The following is a 25,320-nucleotide window of genomic DNA, read 5'->3' as shown; positions in this document are numbered from 1 at the left end:
ATTGCAGATTTTGGTATCATCTGCAAAGAGGCAAATCTTACCCGACAACCCTTCAGCAATATCATTTATAAAAATGTTAACACGAACAGGCCCAAGAACAGAACCTTGAGGCACACCACTGGTAACATCCCTTTCCTCAGAGTGATCTCCATTGATCACTACTCTCTGTCGCCTTCCACTCAACCAGTTCTTGACCCAGCCCATCACTTTGGGACCCATCCTGAGGGCACTCAGTTTATTTATTAGACGTCTGTGTGGAACACTGTCAAAGGCTTTGCTAAAATCTAAATACACCACATCTAGCGCCCATCCTCTATCCAATTCTCTGGTCACCCAGTCAAAGAAATAGATCAGATTTGTCTGACAAGACCTACCTCCAGTGAATCCATGTTGCCTCCGGTCCTTTAATCCACAGGATTCCAGAAACTTTACCATTCTCTGTTTTAAAAGTGTTTCCATTAATTTGCTTACCACAGAAGTCAGACTTACCGGCCTCTAATTCCCTACTTCTTCCTTACTTCCACTTTTGTGGAGAGGGAACACATCCTTCTTTCGCCAGTCCTCCGGTACCGCTCCTGACTCTAGAGACTCATTGAAAAGGTCAGTCAGCGGAGCTACCAGAACTTCCCTAAGTTCCTTCAGCACCCTAGGATGTACACCATCCAGCCCCATTGCTTTGTCTACTTTTATGTTATTAGCTAGCTCCTCACGAACACAACCCTCTGAAAATCGATCAGGGTCTATTACTCCTCCATCCCTATTCATGTTTGTCTTCTGCGGTCCCGCTCCCGGCGCTTCAGCCGTGAACACAGAACAGAAATATCTGTTAAGCAATTCGACCTTTTCTTTATCAGCTTCTACATATTCCTCACCTTCACCTTTGAGTCTCACAATGCCACTTTTGCACTTCTTCCTATCACTAATATATCTTAAAAAAATGTCTTGTCTCCCAGTTTTACCATGTCAGCTATTTTTTCTTCCATTTGCATCTTTGCTATCCTGACTACAAGACCAGCCTCTCTTAACTTGCCTGTCTTCCTCTTTCTGCGATCTTTTGTAGTTTATGAAAGCTAACCTCTTATTCCTTACCTTCTCAGCTACTACTTTTGAGAACAAAAATGGCCTTCTTTTCCTCTTACTTTTACTTACTTGCCTCACAAAAAGGTTTGTCGCCCGTACAATTGTTCCTTTCAGTTTTGCCCACTGCATTTCCACTCCTTCCAAACGTTCCAGTCCAGACAATAATTCCTTGACGTAAATCCCCATCTGAACAAAGTTATTTTTTTTTTAAGTCTAGAACCTTTGCTTTTGAATGAGCCCTCTCTATACCTATCTTAATATTAAACCGTACCATGCAGTGATCACTGGATGCCTAACCCTAACCCACTAACATCAGAAACACTTTCCCCGTTTTTGTAAGCATTAAGTCCAGTATGACCCCCATCCCCTGTGGGTTCCATTACCAACTGCTGGAACAGTTCTCCTTGTAGAGAATCCAGAATCTCCCTACTCCTAGAAGACCTGCAATAGGGATACCCCAATCAACATCCAGCATGTTAAAATCACCTATTAGCAAGACTTCCCCTTTTTTTTAAGATATATTCTGAATGTCTACTATTAAATCTCTATCTACGTCTTCCGTCTGAGAAGGAGGCCTGTATATAACACCTGTATATATTAACCATTCCCTCTTTCCAAATTGATCCACAGTGCCTCTTCCTTGCCCTGCAGATCCTGCAATTGTGTGGCTTTAATATGTTCTTTAAAATATAACGCTACTCCTTCTCCTTTTCTTCCTACCCTGTCTTTCCTGAACAAATTATAGCCCGGTATAACTACATCCCAGTCATGGTCCTCTGTGAACCATATCTGTGTGATCACCACTATATCCAACTCCTCTTCTTCCATCACGCTTCTAGATCCAGAATCTTGTTTCCCATTCTTCGAGCATTAGTATATACTGCTTTCCAGACATTGCCCCCTTTTCCCATCCATGTAGAGCAGGGGTGCCCAAAAGGTCGATTGCAATCGACCATTAGATCACGAAGGCAACAAGAGTCGATCGTGGAGCCCATCCCAGGCTCCATGATAAACTCGCATTGCCTTCTCGTTCTACCTGCTTCCCGACGCCGTAAAGAGGACGCTGAAGCGCCGGGCCAACCAATCTTCCTCACCCGACGTCAATTCTGATGTTGGAGAGGAAGTTCCGGGCCAGCCAATTGCTGCCTGGTTGGCCCGGAACTTCCTCTCCGACGTTAGAATTGATGTTGGGTGGGGAAGGCTGGTCCCGGCACTTCTGCGTCCTCTTTACGGCATGGAAGCAGGGAGAGCTCAGAATGAGGCGGCAGCCTGTTCCCTGATGGCGGTGGTGGTGGCCTGTTCCCCGATAGTGGTGGCAGTGGCTTGGGGGTAGGCAGGGAGAAAGAAAGAAAGGGGGGCAGGGAGACAGAAAGAAAGAAGGGAAACAGAAAAACGGGGGATAAAGAAAGAAAGGGGCATGGAGAGAGAAAGACGGAGACAAAAATAAAGACGGACAGAAAGAAAGGGGGCAGGAAGAAAGAAAGAAAGGGGAGGGGGAAGGAGAGAGGAAGAAAAAGTGGGGGGAGGGAATGAGGTCTGGAGGAGAGGAAGCATACAGGAGGCTGAAAGAAGGGAAGAAATATTGGATCCACAGTCCGAAGAATAATGTGCAACCAGAGACTCATGAAATCACCAGACAACAAATGTAGGAAAAATGATTTTATTTTCAATTTAGTGATCAAAATGTGTCTATTTTGAGAATTTATATCTGCTGTCTATATTTTGCACTATGGCCCCCTTTTACTAAACCACATTAGCAGTTTTTAGTGTAAGGAGCCTATGAGCATCGAGAGCAGCGCAGGTCATTCAGCGCAGCTCCCTGAGCTAAAAACTGCTATTGCGATTTAGTAAAAAGGGAGGGGGTATATTTGTCTATTTTGTATAGTTGTTACTGAGGTGACATTGCATAAAGTCATCTGCCTTGACCTTTTTGAAAATCCCCGGAATATAAATGATAATTAACATTTTCTCTGTGTACAGTGTGCTTTGTGTTTTTAAAAATTTTATTGTTTGTAGATAATTTTGACTTGGGCATTTTAAAAGTAGCTTGCAAGCCCAAAAAGCGTGGGCACCTCTGGTGTAGAGGTATTAAGTTATTTACTTACCTGAGGGCTTATACTCACCCGGGAGCTTTGATCACCTGCCCCATCACTTCTAGTTTAAAGCCCTCTTTAGTAGAGTAGCCAGCCTGCTGGCAAAGACACTTCTTCCCTTCTCAGCAACCTTTGGAAGATCATCCCATGGTCTAGGAAGCCAAAATGCTCTCGACGACACCATCCACATAGCCAAGCGTTCATCTCCAGGATGCGAGCTTCTCTGCCCTGGCCTTTACCCTTGACAGGGAGGATAGATGAGAATACCACCTGCACACCTGACTGCTTCACCTTCTCTTCTAGAGCCACAAAGTCACTTTTGACACGTTCTCAGGGGTACCTGGCAGTATTGTTAGTGCCAATATGAATGAGCAGCATCGGATAGTAGTCATCAGGCTTGATGAGTCTCGGCAAGCTCTCCATAACATCTTGGATTTTAGCTCCAGCAAGACAGAATACCTCTCGTGACATCATGTCTGGTCTGCAGATGGACGCTTCTGTACCCTTCAGAAGAGAATCGCCAACTATCACTACCTTACACCTCCTAGTGGTTACGGATCCAGTACTTTTGAGGATTTCAAGCTCTGGTCCTTCCTCTCCTTGGGTTGCTCTCATCTCCTCCACTTCCAGGACAGCATATCGGTTCTTTAGTTCAAGGGCAGGGGTAGTCACAGTACCAATCCTGCAGTGTTCTGTAATCTGAGTCCAGCTGTCTTCCCCCAGCACAGCCTCTTCTTCCCCACTACTGGAAATCTTTGAAACCTCATGAACCATTTCATCAATGTACATCTCATTCTCATGGATGCTTCTCAATCTTGCCACCTCCTCTCTCAGTTCTTTTACTTCCTTCATGAGGGATTCAAGCTGAAGACAGCTTATACATGGAACTACTCTCTCTGCCTGGATAATATTTCTTGTCTGCACAGAGACAGAAGTTGTAACCTGAGCAGCAGCTTTGTTGATACGATGTTTCCCAGTCATACTGTGGTGCAGAAGAACTTACACCTAGAAGGAAAAGAAAAAATTGCGCAGAAAAATCCTACCAAATTAATGCCCTGTTCCAGAGGCAGACAGTAGTTCACAGGTTGCTATAAGTAAAGAAATGAGCTAGGGGTGGGCCTGCCTGAAACTATCTTTAATGCTGATCCTCTACAACCTCTCTCTTAGAACCAGGCTTACTGAGGGTTAGGCACTAGGCCAGCATTCCTCCCCTCAAGAGTCACCTGTGGAGTCTGATCTCTTAAACTAAACTAAACTAAACCTTAAGTTTGTATACCGCATCATCTCCACGGAAGTAGAGCTCGACACGGTTTACAGGAATTACTAAAGAAAGGAACTCCAATGGGAGGAAGGAGGGCTTGGTAAAAAGGAAGGAAGGATGGGGACTAAGTAGAGTGGAGAGGGAGAGAGTGGTTACATTTTAGAGAAAAGCCAAGTTTTCAAATGTTTTCTGAAACGTTGGAGTGAGGGCGAACTTCGAAGAGGGGCAGATAAGGTGTTCCATAGCTCGGTGATCCTGAAGAGGAGGGATGTTCCAAGTCTTCCTGTATGGGAGATGCCCTTCAAAGAGGGGAATGACAGTATGAGTTTTTGAGTGGATCTGGTGGAGTTAGGATTCGGGGAGAGCCAAGATAGTGGAAACAGGGGAGGAAGGATGCCGTGTAGAGACTTGAAGGCTAGGCAGGCGCATTTGTAGTGAACCCTGAGGAGCACTGGGAGCCAGTGAAGCTTAGACAGAAGCGGGGAGACGTGGTCGAATTTGCTTTTTGCGAAGATTAATTTAGCCGCGGTGTCCTCCGAGTTCTGCCAATGCTCCCCTTAGTACCTTGATCGCTTCATTCTGTATGCGTGATGTAACCAGAAGAAGTTCATCTTCAACTTGAATCTCCTTTAAGTCCCTTACTAAAAATAGTTCTACATTCTTTTTGTAATTCTCATAAAGAAGCTCATAACATGTCAATCTTTTTGAGGAACTCCTATTCCTTATCTAATTCCTCCTTCATTGTTTCATTCTTTTGTTTAGCAGTTTTAATCAATACCACCAGAGAGGGGAGAGCATGGCGCAGTGGTTAAAGCTGCAGCCGCAGCACCCACGCTGCTCTTTGTGACCCTGGGCAAGTCACTTAATCCCCCCATTGCCCCAGGTACATTAGCTAGAATGTGAGCCCGCCGGGACAAACAGGGAAAAATGCTTGAGCACCTGAATAAATTTCATGTAAGCCATTCTGAGCTCCCCTGGGAGAATTGTATAGCAAATCGAATAAATAAATCGAGTCTAAGGAACATTTGTTCACAGTGCATTCCCATTACTTTAAAGGTACGTCATTGTCGTGGAGAGGAGGAGAATTGGACAAACTACTTTTACAAATCAAACAGATTCATTTTCAAGTTTAAAATTGACACCTGATAGATTGAATCAAGAAATTGGTATTTCTACTTTTCTTATTATCTTTGTGCTGCCCTCTCTCTTCCTTTGTCTGCTGGCACTACAGAACTTTTTTTTCTACTACTACTTAACATTTCTATTGCATTGCTAGACATACACAGTGTTGTACATTAAATATTCAAGAGACAGTCCCTGCTCAGTAGAGCTTGCAATCTAATCAAACCGACAAACAGGACAAGTAGGGGGTTAGGGAGTTTCTCAGAGATGGACTGATAAAACAGGCATGGGTGCTTTACAAGCAAGTGGAAGTAGGAATTAAAAGCAATCTCAAAAAAGTGGGCTTTTAGCCTATTTATAAAAACTACCAGAGACAGAGTTTAATGTACGGACTCAGGCAGGCTGTTCCAGGTTTATGGTTCAGCATGAGAGAAGGGACGCAGTCTGGAGCTGACAGAGGAGAAGGGTACAGATAGGAGAGATTTACCCAATGAACGGCGTTCCCAAGGAGGAGTATAGGGAGAGAAAAGAGAGGAGATATTGAGGAGCTGTAGAGTGAATGAACAAGTCAATAAGAGGAGTTTGAACTGTATGTGGAAATGGATTAGGAGCCAGTGAAGTGACTTGAGGAGAGGCGTTATGTGAGCGTAGCAACTCTGGTGGATTTTGAACAGATTGAAGGAGAAATAGATGGTTAAGAGGAAGACCTGTGAGGAGCAAGTTGCATAGTCTAGATGAGAGGTGATAAAGGTATGGATAAGGGTTTTGGTAGTATGCTCAAAGAGGAAATGTCAGAATTTGGTGACTTTTATGGACATACTGGGTGGTTCTTGCTTTTATTATTTCCTATGTAACTGTTTTATACTGTGTTTGCACATTTTGGAGTGATTCCTTCTGGTTTTATAGTATTTCTATTGGTCTTTATGATCTTTTAGTGATGGCTTACCTGATTTTTTTCATCGGGTTTTATTGTTACATTATTTATTGTTTTATGAAAATACAAGATTCATGGTTTCCAACTCAGCGGCACGCATGGACATCATTGCCAGTACGTTTTAAGATGTTTTCTTTATGTGGTTTTAAGCTACATGGATTTTCAAACATCTTAGGACTCGCCAACAGCGTGCCAGATTTTAAGGGTAAATGGGATGCCCATGTGGGATCCTTAAGAGGGTGGAGTTAAGGATGGGTCATTAGGAGAGAGATCTCCAGGAGAGCAGACTCAGGGGGGTGGGTCTGTGAAGTGGGCAGACTTGATGGGCTATGGCCCTTATCTGCCGTCATTTTTCTATGTTTTATGTTTTATATGCCCTTCCTTTTATTTTGCTTTCCCAATATTTGTTTTTTTGTTGTTTTTTTTTCTTTAACTCAGGCAGCGCCACTAGGGCTTATATTTTTGATATAATTTTTGATTTAGCTCTGGATTTTGAGTAGATGTTTTGCTTAATAAGTATTTTTGGTCACTCTGGCTTTTCATTGTACTGCGTATGCATGAGCTGCATCAGTGAAATAGATACGTTTTGTTGTCTCAACAAGCTTGTTTGAATATTTTGACCCAGAAGAAACTTGTGAGTGGAAATTTACTGGTTTGTTTTGCAAACCTGCTCTGTTTTATGCTTTTGTATTTGACTGTCTTACTTTTCTATCAGTTGTGTTTTTTTAAGTGAACACCATGTTTACTCAGAATATTTTTTACTAGTATTTGCCAGCTGATAAAGTTTGTGGGGGGGTTTTACATCTACTACTGGGTAAACCATCCCTCTGTGTTTTTTTACTGACTTTGGATTATATTTATTTATCCATTCACCTTTTCATATTGGGTATTTATGGTTTTAGTTGTATTTGAGTGTCAGATGGTTTTCCATGCTTTGTTATATGATTTCTCTTATGTTTTAGTTGGAGTTTGGTGTTTTATTGTTATTCTTTCTACCTAGAGAATTGGTTTTAACTTTTAGCGTGTATACAATATTTATTTGTTTTTGTTATTTCTGTGATTGCAGTTTCATTGTCCCCGATGCAGCCTGTGTATGGCAAAATTTGGTCATGTCGGGCATCAGCTTTTAATCCCTGTGACTTTGTACATTCAATTAAAGACTTTTATTGTGATTCTAAGGTCTACTTCTTCGTCCATATTGGATCTAATAGACCGCTTGTCTTGCTGTTTTCTTTCATTTCAGATATGCCAGAAAGGATCGACATTGTTTTATAAGTCAGTCATGACTTGGCGTCTTCCAACGTTCTAGTTGTACCAATTTGATGTAATTTTACGAAATCTGCTAAGTAAGGCATATTTGTTCTCTTAGGATAGACTTGAAACCACGGTCTTCTGTACAGTTTTTGCTTATAAATCCACATACAGGTAGAAAAAATTCAGATTAGCAGTCTGTTTCATCGCCTTAATATAAGGAGTGTTTGTGGCTCTTTGGTAGTACCTATGAACATCTGGTACTACACAGTGACTTTTGGTGCATCACATAATTCACTAGGTTTTTATTTAAAACTACTATCTACTGTGACCAGGTATCACAACTACAGTACCTTTAGTGTGTCATTTTTGTCTTCTGTTTAAGAGGAGTTGCCAGCACAGGGTCTATAGAGGGAAATGAATTTCTGTTTCTATTTGATGGTTCCCATATGTGTTTTCAGAAGAAATGTTCCCCTTTTGAACAGTACTTTGCTCTGCAGTCAGTATTGTACAGATTAAATGCAGCCTTTTACATGTAAGCATCTTATGCTGGCTTTTACAGAGCCATGGTAGAGATTTCTACCACAGGCTAGTGAAGTAAATGCGCCAATGCTCATAGAATTCCTATTTACCTCACCGGCCCACAGTAGAAACCTCTACCGCAGCTTTGTAAAAGGGGGCCTTAGTCTTCTTCTTGACTCTTACATTACTGATGGTACAGTAGCACTTTTTTCTTTTTTTAGTTTGATATTTGAGTGATGGTCGCTTTAACCAGACAGAGTTTGTAATTCATTATCACTTCCATACATAAGAACATAAGAATTGCCATCTCCGGATCAGACCCTGGGTCCATCAAGTCCAGTGATCCGCACATGCGGAGGCCCCGCCAGGTGTGAGAATTTTTTTCTTTCAATTGGGATCACTTTTCTCACCTCTTGCTTAGAAAAATCTTAGATAGGACTTTAGCATTTTCTTAATTTTTGTGATGTCCACAATCTGCACTGGCATCAGCATATTTTCATATTTTACTATGGCTGCTTTTTAACTGTGGCATCCAGGGGTTATAATGTGCATAGGAAAAATTTTATCAAATATGTCTTTCCTTGGAAGTTTTCAGGGATCAGCTGCATCTCATTTCCTTGTCCCTCTCATTCTGGATGTTGAAAGGGTAAAGTTCAGTTCACCAAATCTGCCTGAAATTCTGCAGGAAGTAGTTAGACCCCCTTTCTGTCCCACTCAAAACTTCTTGACAGTCTTCTTTTTCTATCAGAATCAGATTTGAGAATCAACTCCATTAGGATTCACCTCAGTGTATTTGAGGCTTATCACCAGCATGTAGAAAGTAGGCCAATCTTTCTACATCCATTGCTTCATGTTGGTCTTGCGGACTTCAACATGGTATTGACACAGCTGATGAAAGTTCCCCAAGAGCCACTTCTATAAACAGAAATGCCTGACTTGGACGTTCTTATTTTTGGTGTTCGTTATATCAGTGTGCAGATTCAGTCAGTTCCGGTCTTGACTAGCTTATCCAGCCTATACAAATTTTGTTCTTTTAGGTGGTCCTACACATGATCCTAATTTCCTAGTTAAGATTATGTCAGATTTCCACCTTACCTAGTCAGTTGTTTCCAGCATTTTTCCTCAGACCACATATCATGACTTGCAAAAAGCCTTAGCCTCTGCTTAGAATCTACTCAATTTTTATTTTATTTTTTGGGGGGGATGGTTATCCTAATTATCTTTGGACTGTAGTATCAAAATACAAGCATTCCAGTTAGATAGCAGATTAGCATCTTTTTTTTACTCATGCTCAAGGTTAGATCCTAGAAAGGCATGTCAAAGCTTTTAATGTCAGAGCCATGACAACATTGGTGACCCATCTGAGGTTTGTCTTCATGTAAGTGATCTATAAGGCATTATATTATTGTTTGGAAGGGGATTCCCAAAGCAACAGTAAATTTAGTCATTATGACCTATGGAATCTCTTTGAGATTTAGAATCAAGCACTCTGTCCCCGTTAGACTCTATTTTTATTATTTCCAGATTGCATTATTTTAAAAAATAACAAAAATGGCCAATTGTCAGGCAAAACCATGTTTGTTGCTGCCATTTGGCAGATTTTTTTTCCCTTTTTTGGCTAATAGCCATCTGTTGCTACGGATTCCCAGTTGTGAAGACTACATAGCTTGCTTTCATAGTAACATAGTAGATGACGGCAGATAAAGACCCGAATGGTCCATCCAGTCTGCCCAACCTGATTCAATTTAAATTTTTTAATTTTTTCTTCTTAGCTATTTCTGGGCAAGAATCCAAAGCTTTACCCTGTACTGTGCTTGGGTTCCAACTGCCGAAATCTCTGTTAAGACTTACTCCAGCCCATCTACACCCTCCCAGCCATTGAAGCCCTCCCCAGCCCATCCTCCACCAAACGGCCATATACAGACACAAACGTGCAAGTCTGCCCAGTACTGGCCTTAGTTCAATATTTAATCTTATTTTCTGATTCTAGACCCTTTGTGTTCATCCCATGCTTCTTTGAACTCAGTCACAGTTTTACTCTCCACCACCTCTTTCAGGAGCGCATTCCAGGCATCCACCACGCTCTCCGTAAAGTAGAATTTCCTAACATTGCTCTTGAATCTACCACCCCTCAACCTCAAATTATGTCCTCTGGTTTTACCATTTTCCTTTCTCTGAAAAATATTTTGTTCTACGTTAATACCCTTCAAGTATTTGAACGTCTGAATCATATCTCCCCTGTCTCTCCTTTCCTCTAAGGTATACATATTCAGGGCTTCCAGTCTCTCCCCATACGTCTTCTGGTGCAAGCCTCCTATCATTTTCGTCGCCCTCCTCTGGACCTCCTCAAGTCTTCTTACGTCCTTCGCCAGATACGGTCTCCAAAATTGAACACAATACTCCAAGTGGGGCCTTACCAATGACCTGTACAGGGGCATCAACACCTTCTTCCTTCTACTGACTACGCCTCTCTTTATACAGCCCAGCATCTCTGGCAGCAGCCACTGCCTTGTCACACTGTTTTTTCACCTTTAGATCTTCGGACACTATCACCCCAAGGACCCTCTCCCCGTCCGTGCATATCAGCTTCTCTCCTCCCAGCATATACGGTTCCTTCCTATTATTAATCCCCAAATGCATTACTCTGCATTTCTTTGCATTGAATTTTAGTTGCCAGGCATTAGACCATTCCTCTAACTTTTGCAGATCCTTTTTCATATTTTCCACTCCCTCTTCGGTGTCTACTCTGTTACAAATCTTGGTATCATCTGCAAAAAGGTACACTTTTCCTTCTATCCCTTCAGCAATGTCACTCACAAACATATTGAACAGGATTGGCCCCCAGCACTGATCCCTGAGGGACTCCACTACTCACCTTTCCTTCCTTCGAGCGACTTCCATTAACCACCACCCTCTGACGTCTGTCCGACAGCCAGTTTCTGACCCAGTTCACCACTTTGGGTCCTAACTTCAGCCCTTCAAGTTTGTTCAACATCCTCCTATGAGGAACTGTATCAAAGGCTTTGCTGAAATCCAAGTAAATTACATCTAACATATGTCCTCGATCCAGCTCTCTGGTCACCCAATCAAAAAATTCAATCAGGTTCGTTTGGCACGATTTACCTTTTGTAAAGCCATGTTGCCTCGGATCCTGTAACCCATTAGATTCAAGGAAGTACACTATCCTTTCTTTCAGCAAAACTTCCATTATTTTTCCAACAACTGAAGTGAGGCTCACCGGCCTGTAGTTTCCTGCTTCATCCCTGTGACCACTTTTATGAATAGGGACCACATCCGCTCTCCTCCAATCCCCAGGGATCACTCCCGTCTCCAGAGATTTGTTGAACAAATCTTTAATAGGACTCGCCAGAACCTCTCTGAGCTCCCTTAGTATCCTGGGATGGATCCCGTCTGGCCCCATCTCTTTGTTCACCTTCAGTTTTTCAAGTTGCTCATAAACATCCTCCTCCGTGAACGGCGCAGAATCTACTCCATTTTCTCGTGTAACTTTGCTAGACAATCTCATTCCTTCTCCAGGATTTTCTTCTGTGAACACAGAACAGAAGTATTTGTTTAGCACATTCGCTTTCTCCTCATCACTTTCCACATATTGGTTCCCAGCATCTTTTAGCCTAGCAATTCCATTTTTCAACTTCCTCCTTTCACTAATATATCTGAAAAAATTTTTGTCTCCCTTTTTTACATTTTTAGCCATTTGTTCTTCCGCCTGTGCTTTCGCCAGACGTATCTCTCTCTTGGCTTCTTTCAGTTTCACCCTGTAGTCCTTTCTGCTCTCCTCTTCTTGGGTTTTTTTATATTTCACGAACGCCAACTCTTTCGCCTTTATTTTCTCAGCCACTAGGTTGGAGAACCATATCGGCTTCCTTTCCTCAGAGAACACCTGTTAGAGATAAACATCTTTGCTTTATTGGCAGTGGAATGTTACTTCCAAAGTAAGTCAAGTTTGAAGACTTACTTAGACTAGCTCACATATTAAGACTAGAATAATGCTGGGCCTCATGAACATGTTGCAACAGCACCAAGCCTGGCAGGTAGCTAAAATCTGCTTCAAGTTAAGATTTAAAGTAAACTAATGTACAGTATATGCAAATTTAATGCCATTCATCTTTAAACTGGCTACTTTGTGCACATTTATGCAGTATGTTTGTACTTGAGGATTAGTTGCATTTTCCTTCTATGGCAACTTCCATCCTTTTGTATTTCTACATATTTTTTGAGGTTCTAATCAAAAATAAAACAGTTATAAACCTTAGAAAATATTATCTAACTTGATTGAAGTGTGATGCATGTAACATTTTCAGGTATTATTTTCATCTATTGTCTTTAGGTGGTGCTGGTCGGGTAGTCAATGGTGCATTTATGGTGTTGAAAGGACATCGGTCAATTGTAAACCAGGTCCGGTTCAATCCCCATACCTACATGATCTGTTCCTCTGGTGTGGAAAAGATTATAAAGGTGAGTTTCTAAATACCTAACAAAAGACTATTTTTTAAGGGGTTTGAAAAATGAAAAAAATAAGAGGCCTCATATTCAAACAGTAGCAATGGGCATTTTGCTCACCGCTGACGGAGTTATTATTGAATATTCAAAGCCAGGCCCTGTCTGGGCTTTGGTTTTGAATATCCAGTTATTTTTATTTATTTATTCAATTTTCTATACCATTCTCCCAGGAGAGCTCAGAATGGTTTACATGAGTTTATTCAGGTACTCAAGCATTTTTCCCTGTCTGTCCCGGCAGGCTTACAATCTATCTAATGTACCTAGGGCAATGGGGGGATTAAGTGACTTGCCCAGGGTCACAAGGAGCAGCGTGGGTTTGAACCCACAACCCCAGGGTGCTGAGGCTGTAGCTTTAACCACTGTGCCACACTCCCCACACTCTCTTTAACCACTGTGCCACACTTTTGAGTTAGCTAAGACGTATCTACTAAAGTTGATATTCAGCATTTAAGTGGCCATGGAATAGCACATAAAGATAGGATAGAATTTTATTATTCTCAATAAATTTTTATTGAAAATGTTTTCAAATATTACATCCCATCAAGCAAATTTAGCAATACAAAGTAGAAACAAAGTAACCCCCTAACTCCCCCCACCCTACCCCACAAAAATAGGGCAGAAGTTCAAAATATCCAAGCGACCGAAATGCAAGGGATCTGGGTAGAGGAAGAAGCGATATGGATTGCGCTGAAAAGAGAAGATGGAACTTCTATCTACGTGGGTGTAGTCTACAGACCTCCGACTCAACCGCAGCAAATTGATAAGGATCTGATTGTGGATATCCAAAAGTTTGGAAGGAAAGAGGAGGTTCTGCTGTTGGGAGATTTCAACCTGCCGGATGCGGACTGGAATGTTCCATCTGCGGAATTGGAAAGAAGTAGGGAGATTGTGGATGCCTTTCAAGAGGCTCTGCTCAGACAAATGGTGACGGAACCCACAAGGGAAAAAGCGATATTGGATCTGGTCCTCACAAATGGAGAGAGTATCTCTAATATTCGAGTGGGTGCTCACCTGGGAAGTAGCGATCATCAAATGGTTTGGTTTGATATAACGGCTAAAGTGGAGAGCAGCCGCACGATACTTAAAGTCCTAGATTTCAAACATACGGACTTTAATGCAATGGGAGAGTACCTGAAGAAAGAGCTGTTAGGATGGGAGGACATAAGAAAAGTGGAAAGACAGTGGTCTAAGCTGAAAGGAGCGATAAAAAATGGCTACGGACCTTTATGTGAAGAAAATCAATAAAAACAAGAGAAAAAAGGAAGCCGATATGGTTCTCCAACCTAGTAGCTGAGAAAATAAAGGCGAAAGAGTTGGCGTTCGTGAAATATAAAAAAACCCAAGAAGAGGAGAGCAGAAAGGACTACAGGGTGAAACTGAAAGAAGCCAAGAGAGAGATATGTCTGGCGAAAGCACAGGCGGAAGCACAAATGGCTAAAAATGTAAAAAAGGGAGACAAAAATTTTTTCAGATATATTAGTGAAAGGAGGAAGATGAAAAATGGAATTGCTAGGCTAAAAGATGCTGGGAACCAATATGTGGAAAATGATGAGGAGAGAGCAAATGTGCTAAACAAATACTTCTGTTCTGTGTTCACAGAAGAAAATCCTGGAGAAGGACCGAGATTGTCTAGCAAAGTTACACGAGAAAATGGAGTAGATTTTGCGCCGTTCACGGAGGGGGGTGTTTATGAGCAACTTGAAAACCTGAAGGTGGACAAAGCGATGGGACCAGACGGGATCCATCCCAGGATACTAAGGGAGCTCAGACAGGTTCTGGCGAGTCCTATTAAAGACTTGTTCAACAAATCTCTGGAGACGGGAGTGATTCCTGGGGATTGGAGGAGAGCGGATGTGGTCCCTATTCATAAAAGTGGTCACAGGGTTGAAGCAAGAAACTACAGGCCGGTGAGCCTCACTTCAGTTGTTGGTAAAATAATGGAAGTTTTGATGAAAGAAAGGATAGTGTACTTCCTTGAATCTAATGGGTTACAGGATCCGAGGCAACATGGCTTTACAAAAGGTAAATCGTGCCAAACGAACCTGATTGAATTTTTTGATTGGGTGACCAGAGAGCTGGATCGAGGACATATGCTAGATGTAATTTACTTGGATTTCAGCAAAGCCTTTGATACAGTTCCTCATAGGAGGCTGTTGAACAAACTTGAAGGGCTGAAGTTAGGACCCAAAGTAGTGAACTGGGTCAGAAACTGGCTGTCGAACAGACGCCAGAGGGTGGTGATTAATGGAAGTCGCTCGAAGGAAGGAAAGGTGAGTAATGGAGTCCCTCAGGGATCGGTGCTGGGGCCAATCCTGTTCAATATGTTTGTGAGTAACATTGCTGATGTGTTAGAAGGAAAAAGTGTGCCTTTTTGCAGATGATACCAAGATTTGTAACAGAGTAGACACTGAAGGGGGAGTGGAAAATATGAAAAAGGATCTGCAAAAGTTAGAGGAATGGTCTAATACCTGGCAACTAAAATTCAATGCAAAGAAATGCAGAGTAATGCATTTGGGGATTAATAATAGGAAGGAACCATATATGCTGGGAGGAGAGAAGCTGATATGCACGGACGGGGAGAGGGACCTTCGGGTGATAGTGTCCGAAGATCTAAAGGCGAAAAAACAGTGTGACAAGGCAGTGGCTGCTGCCAGAAGGATGCTGGGCTGTATAAAGAGAGGCGTAGTCAGTAGAAGGAAGAAGGTGTTGATGCCCCTGTACAGGTCATTGGTAAGGCCCCACTTGGAGTATTGTGTTCAGTTTTGGAGACCGTATCTGGCGAAGGTCGTAAGAAGACTTGAGGCGGTCCAGAGGAGGGTGACGAAAATGATAGGAGGCTTGCGTCAGAAGATGTATGAGGAGAGAGTGGAAGCCCTGAATATGTATACCATAGAGGAAAGGAGAGACAGGGGAGACATGATTCAGACGTTCAAATACTTGAAGGGTATTAACGTAGAACAAAATATTTTCCAGAGAAAGGAAAATGGTAAAACCAGAGGACATAATGTGAGGTTGAGGGGTGGTCGATTCAGGGGCAATGTTAGGAAATTCTACTTTACTTAGAGGGTAGTGGATGCCTGGAATGCGCTCCCGAGAGAGGTGGTGGAGAGTAAAACTGTGACTGAGTTCAAAGAAGCATGGGATGAACACAAAGGATCTAGAATCAGAAAATAATATTAAAAATTGAACTAAGGCCAGTACTGGGCATACTTGCACGGTCTGTGTCTGTATATGGCCGTTTGGTGGAGGATGGGCTGGGGAGGGCTTCAATGGCTGGGAGGGTGTAGATGGGCTGGAGTAAGTCTTAACAGAGATTTCGGCAGTTGGAACCCAAGCACAGTACAGGATAAAGCTTTGGATTCTTGCCCAGATATAGCTAAGAAGATAAAAATTAAAAAATTTAAATTGAATCAGGTTGGGCAGACTGGATGGACCATTCGGGTCTTTATCTGCTGTCATCTACTATGTTACTATGTTACTATGAAAAGAAAGTCATAAGGGCCAAATACAAAATAAAAGCAATAAACAAAAATTATACTGCATTATCTGTAGAAGTCAAAAAAATCAGTTGTAACTGAGTCCAAAGTTCTTGAATAGGGTTAAATTGACCATGATAGAGGTCAGTCAACCTCTCCATTTCTGCCAACTAATGTAGCTTAGAGAGCCAATCTTGATGTGTGGGACCACAGGATTGCTTCCATTAGAGAGCAATGATACATTTAGCCGCCACCAAGCACAAGCACCTAATATTTACTTGCCAATGTAGACCTCAGCAGTTATGCAAACCCAGCAATCAGACCACAGGGTCCAAATAGAAGGCCAAGTTCTAGCCCACTCCCATGTAAGTCACTATCTTAGACTAAAATGGACGCAGTTTCCCACAGGACCACCAGATGTGAAAGAAAGTACCACCAACATACATCTGTAGCAACATTAGGGAACACAGCTTTAAGTTTTTCCGGGGTATAACACTAATGAGTGAGAACCTTATAAGCATTTTCTTTTAACAAAACACAAACAAAAGTTCTGAGAACCTCATGAAAGATTCTCTTACATTCATTGTGGGAAAATTCACAACCCAAATCTCCTTCCCGCTGAGTCATAAAATGATACTTGTGAAAATCCTGTTTACTCAAGAATCTATATAAAACAGAAATAGGACTTTTCAATTTCCTCAAAGCTAAACAAAGATTCTCAAGATGTTCTATATCATCAGAGTCCTCCCAAAGCCATCCCTGGTGAGCATTAAAATGCTTCACCTGAAAGTAAAGATAGGATAGACTTTTATTTGATCCCACTGCAGTGTCAGCCCAGCCTGAGTATATGCAAAAGAAATAGAATCCGCTAGCTAAGTGGAGAAGGTTCTTTTGGAAACAGCAACTCCTAGCCTGTTACTAACAAATGAGAGATAGCTAGGAGGACCTTTTAGGTGATTTAATCCAGTCCACTTAGTATGCCAGAGCACGCTTGCAATCCAAGGTGTAAAGGGCTGCTTCCCCAGAATGGGAATGTAGCTTTGGAAAGAAAACATACAAAACAATGGATTGGTTGAGGTGAAATTCTGAGACTTCTTTAGGGAGGAATTTTGGATGTATTTGAAGGACTACCCTGTCATGATAAAATCTTATATAGGGAGAATCCAATATAAGATCTTGAAGTTCACTCACACGGTATGCAGATGGGAAAGCTGTGAAGAAAACGACCTTCCAAGTGAGAAATTTGAGACAGCAAGTACCTTAAAAGGAGATTTCATAAGAGGATTCAGGAGGGGACACAGCACAGAAATCTTAATCAATCATGGTCTTCAAGAAGATCTTCAGTTTGATTCTCCTTTATCCATCAGTTTAAGCAACCAAGGCTAATTCCTTCAATATTGGTTTAATTACTGATCTTTTCCACTTAACAGGTGCTACTCCTTTTACTAAAGATAATTCACCATTGATAAAAATTGCACTTTTATTCAGACCTCTCACCACCACTAATGGATAATTATCCATAGATGGCAGCCTTGGTTTAATTTTCCTAAGTATAGATTGTACTTGAAATGATGAAATAGGATTAAAACCAAGCATCTGTTCTTCCTCCAACCAATTAATATGTTACACTTCCCCTGAGTTTTGATAAATAACACTCTTCTTTAGATCTACAACTTTAGATGATCTAAATCCTTCACTATATTCCTTTACCCTTCATTCTTTCAACAGTGCTACCCTATCCATACTACCTATAAATGTCTGATCGCTCACCTAGGTGTGTTGTGGGCCTAAGGCCTAATTTATACTCGTATACTGTGCTTTGAGCCATACTGTCATGTTTCTGCAAGATTCCCTGACTTGCATCTTTGCGGAAGATGTGTTGAGCTATCGAGGACACTGCTTACATGATTACCATTTTTGTATACATATTGTTAACTGTGTGGCCCTGGGGTGAGTGAAATTCCCAGCCGTGGACAGCTGAAACATCCTTGGGGAGGCAACATTGTTTCTGCGCCAGTTAAAAAGAATTCCGCTTTGGATGAAGAAGCAGCTGGACTGTTGACCATGACGGACTATTTGGCAGATCCCTGGTCAGTGCAGGATAAGATCCAGAGTCTCAGTTGTCAGAGAAGTTGTTCTAACCTGTTTGTTATCAGACAGTAGGTGCAAGAAAGAATTAATGGACCTACAACTGTCTAAAACACTAGACTGTATTGGATAATTACAAGTGCTACAGGCACTAGAAGAGGAAATTTAAGGTTGTGCCTTGAACACTGTACACTAATGACTTTCCTGGCTGAATGAAGAAAGCATTCATTGCCTTCCTGACCATCTTGCTTCAGCAGAATTGGCTTGCAGTTCTGAACTGGCTGAAGCAAGAGAGAAAGGGAACAGTCCTTATACTCAGTAACCCACAAAGTGAGCTTTGATCACTCCTATGGTTTTGGATAGCTAGAAATCTTTCTTTGAAAAGCAAAAAGGGAAGTTAGGCATGATTCTGTCTTAGGAAAACAATTAGTATAACTTTTCAGGAATTATTAATGCATTTTATCAATTAGATTTTTTAATGCTCCCAAATAAATATTTTTTATTACATGCTAGCTTTGTTGTATGCTGATTATTATTTATGTATAATAAAACAGATTTAATGTCTGTGTTGAAGTTTGCATTATCCGGTCATTTTCCTGAAAACAACGGGATTTTATTTTGGTTACATATCCCTAGACATTACTTTGTGCTGATTGCTCCTGCAGAGTAACTGTGGCACTCCTTTGTATTATCACTACACATCCCTACCACATCTCTTCTCCCCCCCCCAATGGTCCAACATTATTTTCTCTCTTTTCTATTCTTCTTCTCCCTTACCACACACTTTGATGCTGAACAATTGGATAGAAAGAGATGCTGCATCTCTCCCTCCCTTCCACTCCCAAACCAAACATTTCTCCCTCTCTGTTCCTTTTTTTCCCAGGTCCAACGTCTCTCTTTTTCTTCCAGACTGCTCTCCCATCCAGTTCCTTCACTCCCCACCACCCCCAGGTCCACTATCTCTCCCTTTCTCTTCCCAACTGCCCTCCCACCCATATCTCTCCCCCTCCCTCCACACCACTGCCCATCCTTCTCCTTTCTTTTTCCCTCCCTTAATCCCATTGTTCAACATTTCTTTTTCCAGTTTCCAGACCCATCATTCCTTCCCCTTCACCTTTTCCCACTCCCATTTCCCCCCCCCCTCTTTGAACCCCCTCCCCCCGGGCTACTTTAAAAACCAGCTACTCCAAGGGGCCCCACAGCCCAACCTGTCATAAGGATTGTCGCTGCTGGGTCAGACCAGATGCCCATCCTGCCCAGCAGTCCACTCACGCGGCGGCCCCAAGGTCAAGACCACACTATGCAGGGAGTCGCCGGTGGCAGCGAATCTCATATACTGCCGTCAGCATTCTCAGCGCTGTCCCTCTTCTGTAGGCTGCCACAGAAACAGGAAGTTGCATCAGAGAGAGGCAACTCGTGACAGAGGGACAGCATCAGGAAAGATGCTGTTAGCATATCAGAATCCTGCTGCCAGCAACCCCCTGCACAGCATGGACAGAAGGTGAGAGAGACTTGGACAGGGTGAAAATAAGGGGATGTCGGGCCATTGGGTTTTGTGTGACTGCGCCTCTTGCCCTTGCCTAAGACTGGCCCTGATACTAACTGTCAAGCCACTGCAGTAACAGTTGTCACTCTTGTGCTGTAACAGCACAGGCTAAGGCCCCTAAGATGCTTCTGCATTTTATATTTCATTCAGATTCTCCTATCTGGCCTATGGGTTATAAACAAAGCACTGACATAATACATTTAATCAACAAGTCTAATCCAATCTTTTCCCCTTATACAATTTTCATATTTGTACTTCTCAGTTACTGCTTTGCTCGTAGCATAGCAAGTACAATAACTATTTTTTTAAAAACCTATACTGGCAATGTGAACTATAGCCAATATTTTCACAAACTGATTTTGTATAATCTTTCTCACATACTGTGAAATTTACTTGGGAGAAAAGAAACAGGATCTAGTAAAGGAGGAGCTCCTCAGATTTAACAGCATTTTTTTCTACAAAGGACCCTTTTGTTACATGCGTTCATTCAACATCAGGCTTGTTGGTGAGATTTAAATGTACTAAAGGATGACATGCCAGTCCGCATGACAATGATCCTTGTTTCCCTGGAAACAAGTAGGTTCACTGACAAAGTTTAATACTGTGTTATCAGGAGTAAGTATGCAACACCTATTGTATAAAAATAGAATTCTGCAGACATGAAGAAGTGATGTAGGAATCTGAAATGTTGAGACAATGGAGAACTCAGGTATGTTCATACTTAAAAGCATTCATCACTTGATAAAGGGAGATATTCCATTAAAAGAAAGTTTATATAGAATTGATATATTTTGACATTGTTAAATAAGGACAATTTTGTGTACCATTTGTTAAATTTCAGCCATTAGGATGGTAGATAAATAATGTTTTTTAATGCATTATTTCTTTTTAGATATGGAGTCCTTACAAACAGCCTGACTGCTCTGGAGATCTGGATGGTAGAATAGAAGATGATTCACGTTGTCTGTATACGCATGAAGAGTATATCAGTCTTGTGCTTAACAGTGGCAGTGGCCTATCCCACGATTATGCTAACCAATCTGTGCAAGAGGATCCAAGAATGATGGCTTTCTTTGACTCACTGGTACGCCGGGAGATAGAGGGTTGGAGCTCTGACTCGGATAGTGATAGTACCATTTTACAGCTTCATACTGGTATAAGTGAACGCTCAGGTTATAGTGACTCAGAATCTTCTACCTCTCTGCCACAGTCTCCTCCTCCATTAGCAGAAGAATCTGATGAGGCTGCATATAATTTAGGGACCCCAGGGTCAACTGAATCTCCCCCTACCAGAGAAAATGTGTCATCACGTCAGCAGAGGTTATCTTCACTCAGAAGATACCAAGATAAACGTTTGCTGGCTCTTTCTAATGAGTATGATTCTGATGATAATGCTTGTGAAACAGAGGTGGAGACAGACCTTTTCCCAAGGCCGAGATCACCTAGTCCTGAGGAAAATGGATCTAGTAGTTGCTCTAGTAGTAGCAGCAGTGAGGATGAGGAAGAACTAAATGAACGAAGAACGTCAACACGTCAGCGCAATGCCTTGAGATGTCGACAAAAGCTGCAGAATGAACAGAGGACTGGCATGAAGTCAGAAAATGAAAATGCCTATATAGGTGAAGACATCTATGATTATCCCCAGATAAAAGTGGATGATCTTTCATCATCTCCAGCTTCTTCACCTGAGATGAGACCTAAAGAGATAAAGGTTCCCAAAGAAAAGACTATTCTATGCCCAAACATTGATTCAGTAGAGAGGAAGATCTACAAAGCTTACAAATGGCTTCAGTGTTCTTATATATCTTATTCAGCTAGTAAAGATGGAGAGCCTTCACATGGAAGTGGAGATAATGAGGAAGGAATACCAGGAACTAGTGGAAGGAACAGTGCTACCCCTTCAGTCTGGGAGGATGCAAGTAGTGTATGTTTCTTAGCATCTCATGATGCTAAAGATCTTCCTCCTGAAGCTCATGGAAAAGAAATTTTTAAACATTGTACCTTGAAAGAAAACACTAGTAATAGCCAAGGTCTAGGACATGAATTTGACAATCAGCATGGGTCAGAAGATCCAGAAAACTCTTCTCAAGACACCAGCATTGGCTCCATGGACCACTCCTTTGAAACTAAAAAGCTTAATGGCAACGCTGTCTGCAAAGGTATGAGCAACCACACAGATGAACAATGTAGTCAAAATACTGCCCTTGTAGAGCAAAAGAACATTCAGAAATGTCAACAATCAGCAATCCCACACTCCGTCATAATCCCAAAGGATTCCTTCTGTCCTGTCACAACTAGTAGTGGATCAGACAATTGTGCCAAAACCCAGACTGGTGAAACAGAAGAGAGGGTTCTTGAGACCCCTTGTGCAGGTCACAATAATGGCCATATACTCCCCTGCTTTTCATATCTCAGCAACAATGGACAGAGTTTTGGAAATGAAGAAACTGTCACAGGTTCACAGATTCATTTAAATACAGATATAATCAACCTGGAACAGATAGGTGGGACCCTGCATAAAGACAGCTGTTTGTCCGAAATGGACCCTAATGCTTATGACTCAAGTACAAAAGATGATATTACAGATTTGCACCTGATGGACACTGTGAGTCATCGAAATCTTGGGGGACTGAAAAGGACCAGAGCAGATTATGAAGACACAGATTCAGAGAACTCTTCATCAGAAAAGAAATTAAAAACATAATAAACATTCAATGTTTAGATCTCTCTGAAAGAAAGTATTAAAACCTGATGAGCCTAGTTCAGAAATGGTGTGTTTCTGATGATCCGTTACATTCTTAAATGAGTTTGTTTTAGTTGTTGGCAGCTTATGCTATACAAAAATCCAACCATTTCCTTGATTACAAGATCCATTTATAGTTTACCCTTACAAGGTTCTGTTTAAATCGGTCCTTGTTGAGGTAGGTATCTTTGTGTGTACATGTGCAAGTTTGTTCAGCCACCCGGCTTGGCTGTTTAAGAAAAATTGTCTTCTGTTTGGAGGATTTTTGTAAGCTAGCTTTGATAATAGTGAAGGGTTTTCTAACCTTAAAATGAATTTTGTCAGATCACACTGTTAGGATTCTTGGAGCATTGCGCAGCAAGTAGAAACTGTCATCTGATTTTTCCAATTTACTTATGAGAAAGCAGTTTTACTTTGTTATATCTTGACAATATAAATCTCTGTATAATTCTGATAAGTAGAAAAATTTGAATTAAAGCACTTAACAATGATGGCCTTTAATAACGTAATTTCAGAACTAATACAGTAAATAGAAAAAGTTTCTTTTTGCAAGTCTAATTTTTTTATGTTAAAAAACTTTGTTTTAATGATGACTATGTGCACTGCAGTAAAAATTGAAATGTTTTGCAAAGATATTTTAACCAATGATAACACATCTTACCTACATCTACTCCATTACCCAAAGGGGCTGTTTTACAGTTTTATACATAAGTGGGTTGTAACAATAGGGTGCTCGTATCTGAAAGCAATGGCCACGAACATCCTCAGCATATATAATAGCTCTATTATGTTCCCAAAGTCAAGGGCTGTAATAGGTATTGATTTTTAGTATTACAAGATAAGCATGGAGCAGAAGCAACCATGAGAGAGGAATTAGAGAATGAGCACAAAATACAATTGTATAGCTTTTTACTGACTCACTATATTGATGTGAGGAAATTTTCCAGGTTAAAAATTACAGCTTTCGTTTAGTTATATGGGTCTGATAAAGTTTGCATTTGCACTTATAAGACTTCAAAATAAGACCCCCCTGTTACTAAGCAATGTTAGCGAGTGCCACGCAGCAACCACAACAAGGCCCATAGGGATTTAAAGGGCTTCAGCAGTTACCTTGCTGCCCCACACTAATTGCCTTAGTAAAAGGGAGCCTAAGAGAGTAAAAGAGAATGTATAGTTTTGGTGTTTAATTTACCATTTCCCCTACCGTGTGAAAGAGTTAATTGTCATTGCTGAAGCTTGTCTTCAATGAAATATCAAGAAAGACACCAGAATCTTATGGCCATCAGTACAGGAAGAGGCAAGGCTGCATACAAAGGTCTCAATGAAAAGAAAGAAAAGTAAAATAGGAAAAAAGTGTAGACTCAAACTGATGAGAAATAACGTCCATTTCATTCTCAAAGTGACCAGTAGTAATGAGAGCTGAAGAGGTGTCATCTCACCATATGAAAAAATATAACCAGAGTAATACAGAATGAAATAGCAAGAGGATGAAGGAAGAATCTATATGTGAATTCAGGCAACATGATTAAAATGGATAAAGAATGAACATGGTAAATTGATGAGAGGCATGTCATGTCTAAGCAGAAATGTGGGTTTGCTAGGAAATTTCAAATCTGAAAATTTGTCCATGCAGACTTGGTTTTCTTGCATAGAATTTAGCATAAAAATGTTCTTGGAAAGCTTTATTTGCTGTTTTTCCTGATGCCCTAAATAGATTTGAGGTCTGAATTGGCATGCTATTTAACCTATATATTTAGTTAAAAAATTAACCACCAACATATTATTTATATTAGTCTCCCAGACGTCTTCTCAAAATTTTTTTTTTTTCAAATAGCTAAATGGTTGAACTGAAATATTTTGAATGAGGAGAGAAAAATCAATAGTTATGATGTAAACATTATACTAAACAGATTCAAAACTTGAGATTGCAAAGCTTAGGAATCCTTTTACTAAGGTGCGCTTAAAAAAAAAAAAAAATTAGCGTACACTAAATGCTTAGGCGCCCATTATATTCTATGAGCGCCTTAGCATTTAGCACACGCTAGATCGGTTAGCACGCCTAGGTAATATTGCATTGGTATGCATTCATGTTGTTAATGAATTTTTAGGCGAAATGGAAAATTTTCTACCCACATCTCTGGTTCAGAAGAAAAATTGTAAAACAAATTTAAAAATACCCTGGCCAAAGAAGTTATTGTAACTTGATGTATCACATGGTGTTTTAAATACGCATGTTATATGCCGTGATAAACATTAATGCTGGGAAAAGGCCACCACCGTTGCTGACTCCTTATGTTTCACTTCTTGACCTGAGGAAACATGGCCAACCATGGCATTTTAAATTTCTTTTGCACATATCATTCAGAGTAATAAATCAATACCTGTTCCTTTTACATCTTTGAACAAATTCTGTAATAACTTGGGATATCTTTCAATCGCATGTAATAAATGATTGTAATTCTAATTTAATTTGGTTACTGATATCCTCATACTGCTGTAAATTTTGAATTTTTAAATATTAGTAACTTAAGATTGCAAAACAGAGAATTCTTTCTTTAAAGTTTATTAAATTGGAAACCTTGTTTATCCTTTTGTATTAGAAGTAATAATCACGTCAACTACTTCCTGTATACAGTATTATCTTTCTTGTACATGTGTTCAATCATTGTCAACAAGAATTTGT

The 25,320-nt window shown here is 40.9% G+C and overlaps 1 protein-coding gene across 3 annotated transcripts in view; it reads left to right on the top strand.

Moving 5' to 3' along the window:
• DCAF5 (DDB1 and CUL4 associated factor 5) overlaps positions 1-25,097 on the top strand; it is a 191,327-nt gene extending 166,230 nt beyond the window's left edge. For all 3 annotated transcript variants that reach the window (XM_033951097.1, XM_033951096.1, XM_033951098.1), the window contains exons 8-9: positions 12,612-12,739; positions 20,787-25,097. In XM_033951097.1, the coding sequence (XP_033806988.1) occupies positions 12,612-12,739; positions 20,787-22,598 (1,940 nt within the window). In that variant the 3' untranslated portion in view covers positions 22,599-25,097. The remainder of the gene's footprint in view (positions 1-12,611; positions 12,740-20,786) is intronic.
• The last annotated feature ends 223 nt before the right edge of the window (positions 25,098-25,320 follow it).

The sequence above is a fragment of the Geotrypetes seraphini genome, chromosome 7 (genome assembly GCF_902459505.1).
Source record: "Geotrypetes seraphini chromosome 7, aGeoSer1.1, whole genome shotgun sequence".
Classification (NCBI taxonomy): Eukaryota; Metazoa; Chordata; class Amphibia; order Gymnophiona; family Dermophiidae; genus Geotrypetes; species Geotrypetes seraphini.
This window is presented reverse-complemented; position numbering and strand designations above follow the sequence as displayed.